The sequence below is a fragment of the Hylobates moloch genome, unplaced genomic scaffold (genome assembly GCF_009828535.3).
Source record: "Hylobates moloch isolate HMO894 unplaced genomic scaffold, HMol_V3 SCAFFOLD_8, whole genome shotgun sequence".
Lineage (NCBI taxonomy): Eukaryota > Metazoa > Chordata > Mammalia > Primates > Hylobatidae > Hylobates > Hylobates moloch.
Window position 1 is genome coordinate 78581570 of NW_026652283.1, and position 16138 is coordinate 78597707.

The 16138-nt window shown below is 38.4% G+C and overlaps 1 protein-coding gene and 1 pseudogene across 4 annotated transcripts in view; one reads left to right on the top strand and one right to left on the bottom strand.

Moving 5' to 3' along the window:
* Positions 1-16138, bottom strand: part of DOCK3 (dedicator of cytokinesis 3) — a 649329-nt gene that overhangs the window by 540342 nt on the left and 92849 nt on the right. For all 4 annotated transcript variants that reach the window (XM_032161429.2, XM_032161424.2, XM_058442283.1 and 1 more), the window contains exon 2: positions 11910-11993. In XM_032161429.2, the coding sequence (XP_032017320.1) occupies positions 11910-11993 (84 nt within the window). The remainder of the gene's footprint in view (positions 1-11909; positions 11994-16138) is intronic.
* On the top strand, positions 2533-4259 carry LOC116473430 (zinc finger protein 652-like; annotated as a pseudogene).

A 16138-nucleotide genomic window follows, 5' to 3' on the forward strand; every position in this document is an offset into this window, starting at 1 on the left:
AGGCTACCCCAATTCATGACTCACAAATCCAAAGAGATCTGTAAGTAAATCCGTTGTAATTTTGTCTTTTGACTGAAGCAATGCCTTGAAATGTAGGACAAATAATTCCCAAGGCTAGGATTCTATACCCACTGAAATTATCAATCAAGCATGAGAGCAAACTAAAGATCTTTTCAGGCATTCAAACACTCAAAAAAAAATAAAATTGCCTTCCGTGACACTTGTTTCTTTTTTTTTTTTTTTTTTTGAGACAGAGTCTCGCTCTGTCACCCAGGCTAGAGTGCAGTGGAGCAATCTTGGCTCACTGCAAGCTCCGCCTCCTGGGTTCACGCCATTCTCCTGCCTCAGCCTCTCCGAGTAGCTGGGACTACAGGCGCCCGCCACCACGCCCGACTAATTTTTTTGTATTTTTTTAGTAGAGACGGGGTTTCACCGTGGGCTCGGTCTCCTGACCTCGTGATCCGCCCGCCTCGGCCTCCCAAAGTGCTGGGATTACAAGCGTGAGCCACCGCGCCCGGCCGACACTTGTTTCTTAGGACACTCCCAGAGCATTTCCCAGAGGACAAAAATTAGAAAACAGAATAGGACCTAGGAAGTAGAGAGGGTCCAACATGAAAAGAGACAAAGGTCAATTTCATGATTATGAAGTGAGGTACAAAAACCAAAATCCAAAACATTTGAATGGTCTAATAGTTTCATTTCCAGCAAAGAATTTGGGGAGAAATTGATAGGTACATGAAAAACTAGGTAAATGAAAAAATAAGTCAAATATTAATTCCAAAGAAAACAAAAAGTAATGTGAGATATAATCAGAACATGCTATATAGATAAGCTGTGAATTAATCATAATGATATATAAGCCAAATACTAAATTAACCAAAAAAGGTAAATATATTGGAAGAATGAAAGGAGAAGTATGTTTGGAATAGGAAATAATAATAGAGCAGAAGTCTTGATTTATACTGCAGAGTGAATCTATAAAAATAAAATGAGGCTGGGTGCGGTGGCTCACACCTGTAATCCCAGCACTTTGGGAGGCCAAGGCAGGCAGATCACAAGGTCAAGAGATCAAGACCATCCTGGCCAACACGGTGAAACCCCGTCTCCACTAAAAATACAAAATTTAGGTGGGCATGTTAGTGCACACCTGTAGTCCCAGCTACTCCGGAGGCTGAGGCAGGAGAATTGCTTGAACCCAGGAGGCGGAGGTTGCAGTGAGCCAAGACTGCGCCACTGCACTCCAGCCTGGCGGCAGAGCAAGACTCCATCTTAAAAAAAAAAAAAAAATGAATGAAAATAAGAAATAGAAATAGAAGCATGTTATTTTAAAATATGAAAGTATATCCCAGCAGAAACAAAAAACTAAAAAATTTTGACTTTTGAAATATAATTCTTTAAGATAAATAAAACTGAAAGAGAAAAGGCATTTTATAGTCCGGTTTTAATGCCTCTTCAAAAATCTATCATCCTGAACTGGATTATAGAACAGCAAAGAAACATTAGTGAGCAAATTCAAACAAAATCTATAGTTAAGTTCATAATATTGTACCAGGACAGGTGTGGTGGCTCATGCCTGTAAATCCCAACACTTCAGGAGGCCAAGGCAGGCAGATCACTTGACACTAGGAGCTCAGTACAAACCTGGGCAACATGATGAAACCCTGTCTCTACCTTGCTAATAGTGACACAATCTATCAAAACCTCTGGGATGCAGCAAGAGGTGCTAAGAGAAAAGTTCTCAGCATTAAACACCTACATCAAAAAGTATAAAAAAGAAAAACGAAGACAGTCTAAGGTCACACCTCAAGGAACTAGAGAAACAAAACAAACTAAACCCAAACCCAGCAGAAGAAAAAAAATAACAAAGATCAGAGCAGAACTAAATGAAATGGAAACAAACAAAAAAAAGAAACAATACAAAAGATAAATGAAACAAAAACCTCGTTCTTTGAAAAGATAATAAAGGGGGGTGGCCAACAAAGGAAGGGGACGGGGCGGGCACGTGCCCTCGCAGCCACTCGCCTCCCTCCCTGCACATACATCCACATACCCACACCCCCTCCCCTGCCACCCTCCCTGCACTCTGCCCACCCTGCCACCCTCCTTGCCCTCAGGCACTCAGAAGGAAGTCCAGAGACATGGGAGTGGTGGCCACGTAGCACTGTGGCCAGCAGCCGAGGCCAGGTCTGAGGAGCAGCCCTGAGGACAGAGATTGGGCAGGAGTGAGGGGCCGGCCTGGCTGGAGGTTGTGACTCTGGCTACAGTCCCCCCACTGCAGGGATGGACTGCCAAGGCATTGATCTAGGCAGTGGAGGTGGCCGGCCCAGATAAGATGCTCCAAGTCCCTTGTAGTTCTCTTCAGAAGAAAAATCACTAGTGGTCTGCTCTTGCCATAATACCAAACCTTTTTGACTTACGCTTTGGTGCTGCAACACTGGAAGAATTCAGTTTGCAGGAATATCTTTTTCATCTGAGTGATTCTTAGGGATGGAAAAATATTTTAGTCTTAATAATTACCTTGTTTTAGGGGGCTATTTTCTTTACAGTCTGAACTGCTTAATAAATTGAGTCATTTACCAATGAGGGACACAGCCACTTCTCATCAGGAGCTGGTTGAAAACTGTGCTGTGCCTGTAGCAGGAATGGCACAAGATGATAGCCGTCATGGGCAAGTGCCATCCAGCTTTCATCATGGTGCCAACAAGGAACTTGACCTGTCCACCAGAGTGTAACAAAGGGAACCAGGAAGTCCTTATTCTGTGTTTGTGGACACCAAGATGAGCAAACTATACCTCCATGAAACAGAAAAACAGCCACATTTCAGGGAGACAGGAGCAGAGTCTGATGCGCATGCTATTAAGGAAGACCAGGAGAATTCTGATGACACAGAAGAGGAGAAAGAAGAAGAGGAAGAAGTCTCTTACAAAAGGGAGCAGATCATAGTGGAGGTAAACCTTAATAATCAAACATTAAATGTACCTAAAGGGGAAAAGGGTACCTCTTCTCAATCCAAAGAGACTCCTGTTCTTAAACAATGAGGACGAAGAGAGTGATGAAGGGGCCACAGATAACAGCAATGACTATGGAGAGAACGATAAGCAGAAGAAAAAGGAGAAGACAACAGAGAAAGTCAGCGTTACAGAAAGGAGAACGAGGAGAGCTGCCTCTGTTGCTGCAGATACCACTTCTCCTACTCCCAGAACTACAAGAGGTTGCAGGCAGAGTGTAGAGCCACCTAAGCGTAAGAAGCAGGCCACAAAGGAGCCTGAAGCACCAGTGCAGAAAGCTAAGTGTGACCTGTGAGAAGTGCCCCAGGGTTGTTTTTTGTTTTTTGTTTTTGAGACAGAGTTTTACTCTTGTTGCCCAGGCTGGAGTGCAATGGCGCGATCTAGGCTCACCACAACCTCCACCTCCCGGGTTCAAGCGATTCTCCTGCCTCAGCCTCCTGAGTAGCTGGGATTACAGGCATGCATCACCACGCCTAGCTAATTTTGTATTTTTAGTAGAGACGGGGTTTCTACATGTTGATCAGGCTGGTCTCGAACTCCTGACCTCAGGTGATCAGCCCACCTCAGCCTCCCAAAGTGCTGGGATAACAGGCGTGTGCCCCAGGGTATTTTAACACTCACTGGTGTCTGGAGAAACAAATGAACGTTACTCATAGGCACATGCAGATTTGTGATAAATGTGGCAAGAAGTTTGTCCTGGAAAGTGAGCTGTACCTTCACCGGCAAACAGACTGTGAAAAAAACATTCAGTGTGTTTCCTGTAATAAATCGTTCAAGAAACTGGATCCTTCATGAACATATCAAGATCGTCCACGGATATGCAGAAAAGAAATTTTCCTGTGAAATTTGTGAGAAAAAATTCTATGCCATGGCTCATGTGCGAAAACACATGGTTGCACACGTGAAAGACATGCCATTTACATGTGAAACCTGTGGAAAATCATTCAAATGCAGTACGTCACTCATGGGGCACTCCCTGCAGCATTCTGGAGAGAAGCCCTTCAGATGCGAGAACTGTGATGAAAGGTTTCAGTACAATTACCAGCTACACACCCACATGAGCATCCACACTGGGCACAAACAGTTCATGTGCCAGTGGTGTGGCAGGGATTTCGACATGAAGCAGTATTTTCACGAACACATGAAAACAAACACGGGAGAGAAGCCCTTTATCTGTAAAATCTGTGGCAAAAGATTTCATAAATCATAAAGGCCAGAGTAAGGACAACTTTAAATCATAAAGGCCAGAGTGAGGACAACTTTCTGTGGCAGCTGGCAGAGAAGAACAGTTCAGCACAGCATCACTAACATCCATCTCCTTAAGTGTGTTCTCCAGGAGATATGTTCCCATGTGTTAGTGTGCACAGAAAGGAACAATGGACATTTCTTTAGTTCTCAGACTCTCCTTGGCCTCCACTAAGAGTTCTGTCGTCATTGAAACAACAGATCTAAGGAAATGAACAAGAAGACGACCTTGAGCTCACAGAGGGACTGTCATCTAAACCAAGGGAACCACCAAACTAAAGCCCAATATGCTTGCATTTTCTGGTGACTTTTGTAAGTTTCAAATATTCAGACTTCTGGAATTTTATAATTTCATATCAGCTGATTAAAGAAAAAAAGAAAAGATGAATAACACTGATAGACCATTAGAAAGATTAACCAAGAAGAGAGAAAATCCAAAAAAGCTCAATTAGAAACAAAACGAGAGATATTACAAGCAATACCAAAGAAATACAAAAGATCATTCAAGGCTACTATGAACATCTTTATGGGCATAAACTAGAAAACCTAGAGATGGACAAATTTCTGGAAATATACAACACTCTTAGATTAAACCAGGAAGATACAGAAACTCTGAACAGACAACAAGCAGTGAGACAAAAATGGTAATAAAAAAAAAAGCCAACAAAAAAAGTCCAGGACCAGAAGAATTCACAGCTGAATTCTATCAGCCATTCAAAGAAGAACTGGTAAAAATCCTATTGAAACTATTCCAAAAGATATAGAAAGAGGGACTCGCTAAATCATTCTATAAAGCCAGTATCACCTTAATATCAAAACCAGGATAGGACGTAACAAAAAAAAAAAACTACACACCAATATCCTTGATGAACATAGATGTAAAAATCCTCAACAAAATACTAGCTAACTGAATCCAACAGCATATTAAAAGATAATCCACCATGATCAAGTGGGTTTCATACCAGGAACACAGGGATGGTTTAATATGGGCAAGTCAATAAACGCGATATACTGCATAAACGGAATTTAAAACAAAAATCACATGATCATCTCAATAGATGCATAAAAAGGATTTGACAAAATCCAGCATCCTTTATGATTAAAACCCTCAGCAAAATTGGCACAGAAGGGACATATCTTAATAAAAGCCATCTACGACAAACCCACAGCCAACATTGTATCAAATGAGGAAAAGATGAAAGCATTCCACCTAAGAACTGGAACAAGACATGGATGCCCACTTTTACCACTTCTCTTCAACGTAGTACTGGAAGTCCTAGCCAGAGCAATCAGACAAGAGAAAGAAATAAAGGACATCCGAATTGGTAGAGGCAGTCAAATGATCACTGCTCACCAATGACATGATCGTATACCTAAAAAACCCTAAAGACCCATCCAAAAAGCTCCTAGAACTGAAAAATAAACTCAGAAAAGTTTCAGAATACAATCTTTTTTTTTTTTTGAGATGGAGTTTTGCTCTTGTCGCTCAGGCTGGAGTACAATGGCACAATCTCAGCTCACTGCAACCTCTGCCTCCCAGATTCAAGCAATTCTCCTGGCTCAGCCTCCCAAGTAGCTGGGATTACAGGCGTGCACCACCACCCCCAGCTAATTTTTGTATTTTTAGTAGAGACAGGGTTTCACCATGTTAGCCAGGCTGGTCTCAAACTCCTGATCTCAGGTGATCCGCCCGCCTTGGCTTCCCAAAGTGCTGGGATTATAGGCGTGAGCCACCATGCCTGGCCACAGGATGCAAAATTGATGTGCACAAATTTGTAGCACTGCTGTACACCAACAGCCACCAGGCTAAGAATCAAATCAAGAACTCAACCCCTTTTACACTAGCTGCAAATAAATAAAACAAAATAAAATAAAATAAAATAACATAAAATAAATAAAATAAAATAATACTTAGGAATATACCTAATCAAGGAAGTGAAAGACCTCTACAAGGAAAACTATAAAACACTGCTGAAAGAAAACATAGATGACACAAACAAATGGAAACACATCCCATGCACATGAATGGGTAAAATCAATATTGTGAAAATGAACACATTGCCAAAAGCAGTCTACAAATTTAATGCGATTCCCATCAAAATACCACCATCATTCCTCACAGAACTAGAAAAAAACAAATCTACAATTCATATGGAACCAAAAAAGAGCCCACATAGCCAAAGCAAGACTAAGCAAAAAGAACAAATCTGGAAGCATCACATTACCCTACTTCAAACCATACTATAAGGCTATAGTCACCAAAACAGCATGGTACTAGTACAAAAATAGGCACATAGACAAATGGAACAGAATAGAGAATCCTGAAATAAAGCCAAATACTTATAGCCAAATGATGTTTGACAAAGCAAACAAAAACATAAAGTGGGGAAAGGACACACCCTATTCAACAAATGGTGCTGGGATAATTGGCAAGTCACATGTAGAAGAATGAAACTGAATCCTCATCTCTCACCTTATACAAAAATCAACTCAAGGATGGGTGCAGTGGCTCATGCCTGTAATCCCAGCACTTTGGGAGGCTGAGGCGGGAGGATCACTTGAGGTCAGGAGTTCGAGACCAACCTAGCCAACGTGGTGAAACCCCTTCTCTACTAAAAATACAAAAATTAGCTGGGCGTGGTGGCAGACACCTGTAATCTCAGCTACTCGGGAGGCCAAGACAGGAGAATCACTTAAACTTGGGAGGTGGAGGTTGCGGTGAGCCCAGATCATGCCACTGCATGCTAGCCTGGGCAAAAGAGTGAGACTCCATCTCAAAAAAAAAAAAAAATCAACTCAAGATGGATCAAAGACTTAAATCTAAGACCTGAAACCATAAAAATTCTACAAGGTAACATTGGAAAGCTCCTTCTAGACACTGGCTTAGGCAAAGACTTCATAACCAAAAACACAAAAGCAAATGAAACAAAAACAAAGATAAATGGATGGGACTTAATTAAACTAAAAAGCTTCTGCACAGCAGAAGAAATAATCAGCAGAGTAAACAGATAATCCACAAAGTGGGAGAAAATCTTCGCAAACTATGCATCTAACAAAGGACTAATATCCAGAATCTATAAGGAAGTGAAACAAATCAAGAAGAGAAAAACAAATAATCACATTTTAAAAAAATGGGCTAAGGACATGAATACACAATTCTCAAGAACTGTCCATTGAGAATCTTCTCAAGGAGATATACAAATGGCCAATGAACACATGAAAAAATGCTAAACATCATTAATCATCTGAGCAATGCAAATTAAAACCACAATGAGATGCCACCTTACTCTTGCAAGAATGATCATAATTTAAAAATAAAAAAATAATAGATATTGGCACGGATGTGGTGAAAAGAGAACACTTTTATACTGCTGATGAGAATGTAAACTGGTACAACCACTATGAAAAACAGTGTGGAGATTCCTTAAAGAACAAAAAGTAGATCTACCATTTGATCCAGCAATCCCACTACTGGGTATCTACCCAGAGGAAAAGAAGTCATCATACAAAAAAGACGCATGCACATGCATGTTTATAGCAGCACAATTCGCAACTGCAAAAATATGGAACTAGCCCAAATGCCCATCAGTCAATGAGTGGATAAAGAAAACGTGCGCTGGTACAGACACACACACACACACACACACACAAACACACACACACAAATATACACACGCCATGGACTACTCAGCCACAAAAAAAAAAAAAAATCATGGCATTCACAGCAACCTGGATGGAATCGGAGACCATTATTCTAAGTGAAGTAACTCAGGAATGAAAAACCAAACATCATATGTTCTCACTTATAAGTGGGAGCTAAGTATGAGGATGCAAAGGCATAAGCATGATACAATGGACTTTGGGGACTCGGTGGGGGGAAGGGTGGGAGGTGGGTGAGGGATAAAAGCTACACATTGGGTACAGTGTACACTGCTCGGGTGATGGATGCACCAAAATCTCAGAAATCACCACTAAAGAACTTACTTGTGTAACCAAACATCACTTGTTCCCAAAAACCCTATTGAAATAAAAAAATTTAATTTTGAAAAGAATTTTTTTTTAAAAGCTACACACACACACACACACACACACACACACACACACGAAAAAAAAACCTCAAAAAATAACAGGTACTGGTGAGACTGCTGAGACAAAAGAATGCTTAAACACTGTTGGCGGGAGTGTAAATTAGTTCAACCATTGTGGAAAACAGTATGCCAATTCCTCAAAGACCTAAAAACAGAACTGCCATTCGACCCAGCAATCCCAATATTGCATATATACCCGAAGGAATATAAATCATTCTATCATAAAGACATATGCATGTGTATGTTCAAGCAGCACTATTCACAATAGCAAAGACATGGAATCAATCTAAATGCCCATCAATGGTAGACTACAGAAAATGTGGAACATATACACCATGGAATACTATACAGCCATAAAAAAGAACAAGATCCTGTCCTTTGCAGGAACATAGATGGAGCTGGAGGCTATTATCCTTAGCAAACTAACATGGGAACAGAAAACCAAATACCACATATTCTCACTTACAACTGGGAACTAAAAGATGAGAACACATGGACACATAGAGGGCAACAACAGACACTGGGGCCTACCAGAGAATGGAAGGTAGGAAGAGGCAGAGGATCAGGAAAAATAACTAATGGATACTAGGCTTAATACCTGGGTGACAAGACAATCTGTACAACAAACCCCTGTGACATGAGTTTACCAATATAACAAACGTATACACATACCCCCGAACCTAAAACAAAACTTAAAATAAATAAATAAATATTTCAAATTTAAAAAAAAATACTACAAATGGAACTACTATATGGCTGAGTGCGCTAGATCATGCCTCTAATTTCAGCATTTTGGAAGGCTGAGGTGGGCAGATCACTTGAGCCCAGGAGCTCAAGACCAGCCTGCCTGGGCAACATGGCAAAACCCCATCTCTACCAAAAAATACAAAACTTAGCCAGGCCTGGTGACATGGTGCACCTGTAGTCCCAGCTACTAAGGAGGCTGAGGTGGGAAGATCACCTGAGCCCAAGGAGGTCGAGGCTACAGTGAGCTGTGATGGCACCACTGCACTACAGCCTGCTGACAGAATGAAACCCTATCTCCAAAAAAAAGAACTACTATATGATCTAGCAATCCCACCCCAGTGGGATTCCTTTTTTTTTTTTTTTTTTTTTTTTTTTTTTCGGTCTCAAGATCTCTCTGTGGAGCCACTGGGATTTTATCCAATGGAACAGAAGTCATTATATTGAAGAGACATCAGCACTCCCATGTTTACTGCAGCACTATTCACAACAGCCAAGATATGGAATCAACCTAAACGTCCAATAACAAGATGGATGAAGAAAATATGTTGCATATACACAATGGAATACTATTCTGCCATAAAAAATACTGAAGTCCTGCCATTCGTGGTAATGTGAACAGAACTAGAGGACATTATGTTAAGTGAAATAAGCCAAAAAGAGAAAGTTAAACACCTCATATTCTTATTCATACGTGGAAGCTAACAAAAAAAACCTGAATAAAGGATACTGGGAGGGGAAGGGGAAGGGAGGATTTGAAGAGATTTGTCAAAGGATACAAAATTACAACTAGATAAAAAGAATCAGTTCTAATGTTCTATCCCATATAAGATGACTATAATTAATAATAACATATAGTTTCAAAAAGCTAGAAGGAAAATATTGAACTTTCTCAACCAAAAGAAATGATGTTTGGGATAATGGATATTCTAGTTACCCTGATCTGATCACTATATATTATATGTACCAAAACATCACTATGTACCCATGAATACAATTATTATTTGTCAATTAAAAAATAAAAATTTTAAACAGAGCCTGGCACCTCCCCTCACTCTTGCTTTCTCTCTTGCCATGTGATCTCTGCACGTACAGGTTTCTCTTTGACTTTTGCCATGAGTGGAAGCTTCCTAAGGCCCTCACCAGAAACAGAAGTTGGTGTCATGCTTCTTGTACAGCCTACAGAACCATGAGGTAAATAAATCCCCTTTCTTTATAAATTATACAGCCTCAGGTACTCCTTTATAGCAAAACATAAACAGAGTAAGACAGTAGATACTCTTGTCTCACTTTTAGATCTCAGTGAAAACTTTCAATATTTTATGACTGAATGTGATGTTTGCTGCAGGTATTTTAGTAGCTATGGTTTATTAGATAAAGAAAATTACCTTCTATTCTTAGTTCCCTTAGAGTTGTTATCATAAAAGGGTGCTAATTTATACTTCTGTTTTTAAGAAAATTTAAAACGGGTGTAGCTCCCTTTCCAGAAAAGTGCACTCCTAAATATATATGATTCCTGAGTCATGGTAGGTTACATGTCCTCCCATACCCCTCTTAACAGTAACCCAACTAGATCAGAGCTCCACTCCCATATACAATGGCTCTATACCCACACTGCAACAGTTCTACTTATTATATCATCTGAGATGGCTTATAGCCATACTGAACTGCTAGTCCAGGCTGCCCAAGTTATTTGCCACGGCATCAATTTTGCTTTTGTTAATACTCTGATTTTGTGTAATTTCTCCCTATTTTTCCCATAAATCTTATTGATTTAATTACAGATTCTGAAGAACATGATCCATCTCAAGAATGTGTAAATGTTACAGTAGAAATACCCATATATGCCACAGAAGAGGACAGTAGTCAAGCCAAACTACATTTAAACGTATTTAGGCCAGGCGCAGTGGCTCACGCCTGTAATCCCAGCACTTTGGGAGGTTGATGCGGGCAGATCACCTGAGGTCAGGAGTTCAAGACCAGCCTGGCCAACATGGTGAAATCCCATCTGTACTAAAACTACAAAAATTAGCCGGGCATGGGAGTGGGCGCCCGTAATCCCAGCTACTAGGGAGGCTGAGGCAGGGGAATTACTTGAACCCGGGAGGCAGAGGTTGCAGTGAGCTGAGATTGCACCATTGCGCTCCAGCCTGGGCAACAAGAGCAAGGCTCCTTCTCAAAAAAAAAAAAATAAATAAATAAATAAATATATTTAAGGGCCTGTTTTAATTAGGACTAAAGATGCCCAGCCAATCAGATGGAAACATACAAATAAATGGACTATAACGTAGTTCTATTCAAAGGCAGCTAAGCATGGGTAGATTACCTATTCATAAAAAATAAGTAAGAGGGCACAAAATATAGTTAGATACAATGAATAAGATCTAGTATTTGATAGCACAATAGGGGGACTACAGTCAGCAATAATTTATTGCACATTTTTTAATAACTGAGGGAGTACAATTGGAACCTTTGCAACACAAAAAAAGGTAAATGCTTGAGGTGATAGATACTACATCTACCATGTGATTATTACACATTGTATAGCTGTACCAAAGTATCTCATGTACCCCATAAATATATGTAAAAAATGTGTTCTGACAGCCAGAAATTAATTATCTAATTGTTGCTAATACATTAGAATCAAAAAAGCTCATACCTTTATGCTGAACATAGATCAGGAAGAATTTCATATAACACTATTTCATCATGTGACTAATTATGGCTCCAGAATTATTGCTTATAATCTTATTAGCACGAAATAAATGTATATAATACTGCCAAAAATGATCACAATTTATGTGCTTTGTAGGTCCATACTCACCTTCACATTTTTCAAGAATCTGGACTGTTTCTCCTATTTCTAAGACCAACCCTTGAGGGACAGATCCTCGGAAGCTGCATATCACTAGAAAAGCAAGGATAAACACACCAATTAGCATTTTTAAACACTGAAACATGGTCAGAGTCACTGAATTAAGCACTAAATTTTCTTAAATGTATACCTTCCCTTCTTTACTAATTCCTCTAAAGTGTAAGCCCCTTTCCATTTAATCTACATTTTGAAAAATAATATTAGCAGTTTGGGGCAATAAAATACATTGTGGGAAAATTGCTATCCATGAGTGGTGGGTGCATGTGTGCTTGTAGAAAAACATTTCTATTAACAGAGTCTCTGTCCCTTGGATATCCTGTGTTCAAGCATCCTTTTTGAGCAAGTTTGTATCAATTACTTAAGAAAAAAATAATATTAGGAGCTTCTTATCTACCACAAGCAAACAAATAGATATTTTTTAAAAGAATCATAAATAAATTTGATTATGCTCTGAAAAGCAGAATTCTCATAATAAAAATGAACAGAAACTAATGAAATAGAAAGCAAATGCACAACAGAAAAAATCTATAGATAATAATCAAAATCCCGTAACTTTTTTAAGGAAATTGACAAACCGATTCCAAAATTCATATAAGAATACAAAGAATAAAGAAAAGCCCCATCTTACCTCAAAGTAATAAAAGCTATATATGACAAACCCACAGTCAAATCACACTGAATGGGGAAAAGTTGAAAGCATTCCCCCTGAGAACTGGAACAAGATAAGGATGCCCACTTTCACCACTTCTCTTTGATATAGTAATAGAAGTCCTAACCAGAGCAATCAGGCAAGAGAAAGAAATAAAGGGCATCCAGATTGGAAAAGAAGATGACAAACTGTCACTATTCATCGATGATATAATCATATACCTAGAAAACCCATCATACAAAAGATTCCTAGATCTAATAAATTCAGTAAAGTAAGGTCTCAGGAACAAAATCAATGTACACAGATCAGTAGCACTGCCATACACCAAAAATCAAGCTGAGAATCAAATCAAGAATGCAATCCCTTTACAACAGCTGCAAAAAATAAAAATAAAATACCTAGGAATATACTTAACCAAGGAAATTAAAGATCTCTACAAGAAAAACTACAAGGCACTGCTAAAAAAAAAAAAAAAAAAAAAAAAAAAAAGTCACAGATGACACAAACAAATGGAAACACATGCCATGCTCACAGATAACAAGAATCAATATTGTAAAAATGACTGTACTGCCAAAAGCAATCTACAGATTCGATGCCATTCCCATGAAAATATCATCATCATTTTTCCCAAGAACTAGAAAAAACAATCCTAAAATTCACATGGAACCAAAGGAGAGCCTGAACAGCCAAAGCAATATTAAGTATCACATTATGGGACTTTGAATTATACTACAGGACTATAGTTACCAAAACAGCATGATACTGGAATAAAAATAAGCAGTTAGACCAATGGAAAAAAATACAGAACCCAGAAATAAAGCCAAATGGTATTCAACAAAGCATACAAAAACATAAGCTGGGAAAAAAAAAAAACACTAATATGGTTTGGCTTTGTGTCCCCACCCAAATCTCATCTTGAATTGTACTTCCATAATTCCCACGTGTTGTGGGAGGGACTTGGTGGGAGATAACTGAATCATGGGGGCAGTTTTCCCCATACTGCTCTCATGGTAGTGAAAAAGTCTCACGAGATCTGATGGTTTGATAAGGGGAAACCCGTTTTGCTTGGTTCACATTCTCTCTTCTCTTGTCTGCTGCCATGTGAGAAGGGCCTTTCATCTTCCACTATGATTGTGAGGCCTCCCCAGTCACATGGAACTGTAAGTCCAATAAACCTCTTTCTTTTGTAAATTGCCTAGTCTTGGGTTATGTCTTTATTAGCAGCATAAAAATAGATTAATACAGACACCTTATTCAATAAATGATGCTGGGAAAACTGACAAGCCACACGTAGAAGAATGAAACTGGGCCCCCATCTATCACTATACAAAAAACAACTCAAGATGGATAAAACACTTAAATCCAAGACTTGGAAACCATAAAAATTCTGCAAGATAAGATCGAAAAAAACTCTCCTGAACATTGGCTTAAGCAAAGAATTCTCCTGAGTAAGACCCAAAGGCAAATGCAACAAAAACAAAAACAAGTGAATGGAACCTAATTAAACTAAAAAGCTTCCACACAGCAAAAGAAATAATCAACAGAGTAAACAGACAATCCACAAAGAAAATATCTGCAAACTATGCATCTGACAAAAAACTAGTATCTAGAATCTATAAGGAACTCAAATCAGCAAGAAAAAAAAATCACATAAAAAACTGGAAAAAGGACATGAATAGGAAGTTCTCAAAAGAAGATATACAAACAGCCAACAAACACATGAAAAAAATGCTCAATATCATTAATCCTCTGGGAAATGCAAATTAAAACCACAATAAGACACCAACTTCCACAAGAATGGTCATAATTTAAAAATCAAAAAACAATAGATGTTGGCATGGAAGTAGTGAAAAGGGAACACTTTTACACTGCTGGTGGGAGTGTAAATTAGTACAACCACTACAGAAAACAGTATGGAGATTCTTTAAAGAATTAAAAATAGATCTACCATTCGATCCAGCAATCCCACTACTGGGTATCTACTCAAAGGAAAAGAAGTCATTATATGAAAAAGACAATCCACATGCATGTTTATAGCAGCACAATTCACAATTGCAAAGACATGGAACCAACCTAAATGCACACTGACCAACAAGTGGATAAAGAAAATGTGGTAAATATACACCATGGAATACCACTTAGCTATAAAAAGGAACAAAATAATGTCTTTTGCAGCAACTTGAATGGAGCTCGAAGCCATTATTCTAAGTGAAGAAACTCAAGAATGGGAAAGCAAATACCATATGTTCTCATCTATAAGTGGGAGCTACGCTATGAGCACACAAAGACATACAGAGTAATAGACTCTGTGGATTTGGTGGAAGGAGGTTGGAAGGGGTTGAGAAATAAAAGACTACATATTGGATACAGTGTACGCTGCTTGGGTAACAGGTGCACTAAAATCGCATTTCATCACTAAAGAACTCATCCATGCAACCAAAACCTACCTGTACTCTCAAAACTATTGAAAAAAATAAGAAGAAATGCCCTGTCAATCTTGAAGAACTTCCACTACCATAAATCAAGCCTTATAATCTAAAAATTGGTTCTTTGAAAACACTAACATTGACAGATATCTAGAAAAACTAATTAGGAAAAAAGAAAAGAAACAAATTATCAATATCAGCAATCAAAACATTAAAATCATCATAAAAGGATATTACACAAAAAAACTTATACCAACTAATTTGAAATTTTACATGGGAGACAAATTTACAGAAAGGCAAAATCTACAAAAACTGGCAGAGAGGTTAAAAATTTAAATAGTCCTATATTTATTAAAGAAAAGTTAATCTGTAACTAAAAACTTCCCACAAATGAAATGCCAGGTCCTGATGACTTTATCAGTGAATCTGTCGAAATATCTGAAAAAAATAACACCAATCATAAATAATCTCTTCCAAAGAGGGAATTCATTTTGAACTCAGCATGATAGCAAAGCCTGAGGACATGAGACTAAAGGAAAATTACAGGCTAATCTTTCTCATTAATATAAATAAAAATATTTTTTAAAAAATACAAAGCAAATCAAATCCAACTATGCAATAAAAAGGATGATGCATCATGACCAATTGGGGATTATTCCAGGAATGCAAGATTGGTTTAATATTAGAAAATCAATGAAGGAAAAAAAAATCATACGATCACCTCTATATATGAAAAAACTGATAAAATTCAAAGTCCACTCATGGCAAAAATTCCTAAGAAAATAAGACTAGAAGGGAACTTCCTTAATCTGATAAAGGGCATCTACAATGTGTCTATAGCAAACATCACACACATTGGTGATATACAAAACATTTTATCACTAAGGTTAGGAACAAGAAGAGGATGGCCACTGTTACCATTTCTATTCAACACTGTATGCAGGACCAGTCAATGCAAATAAGGCAATTAAAGGTGTAATAATTGGAAATGAGGAAATAAAATTGTCTTTATCAGCAGGTCTAACTGTATATGTAAAAAAATCCAAAAGAACATAGACATAAACTATTACAACAAATACATGATTGTAGCAAGGTCACTAGAT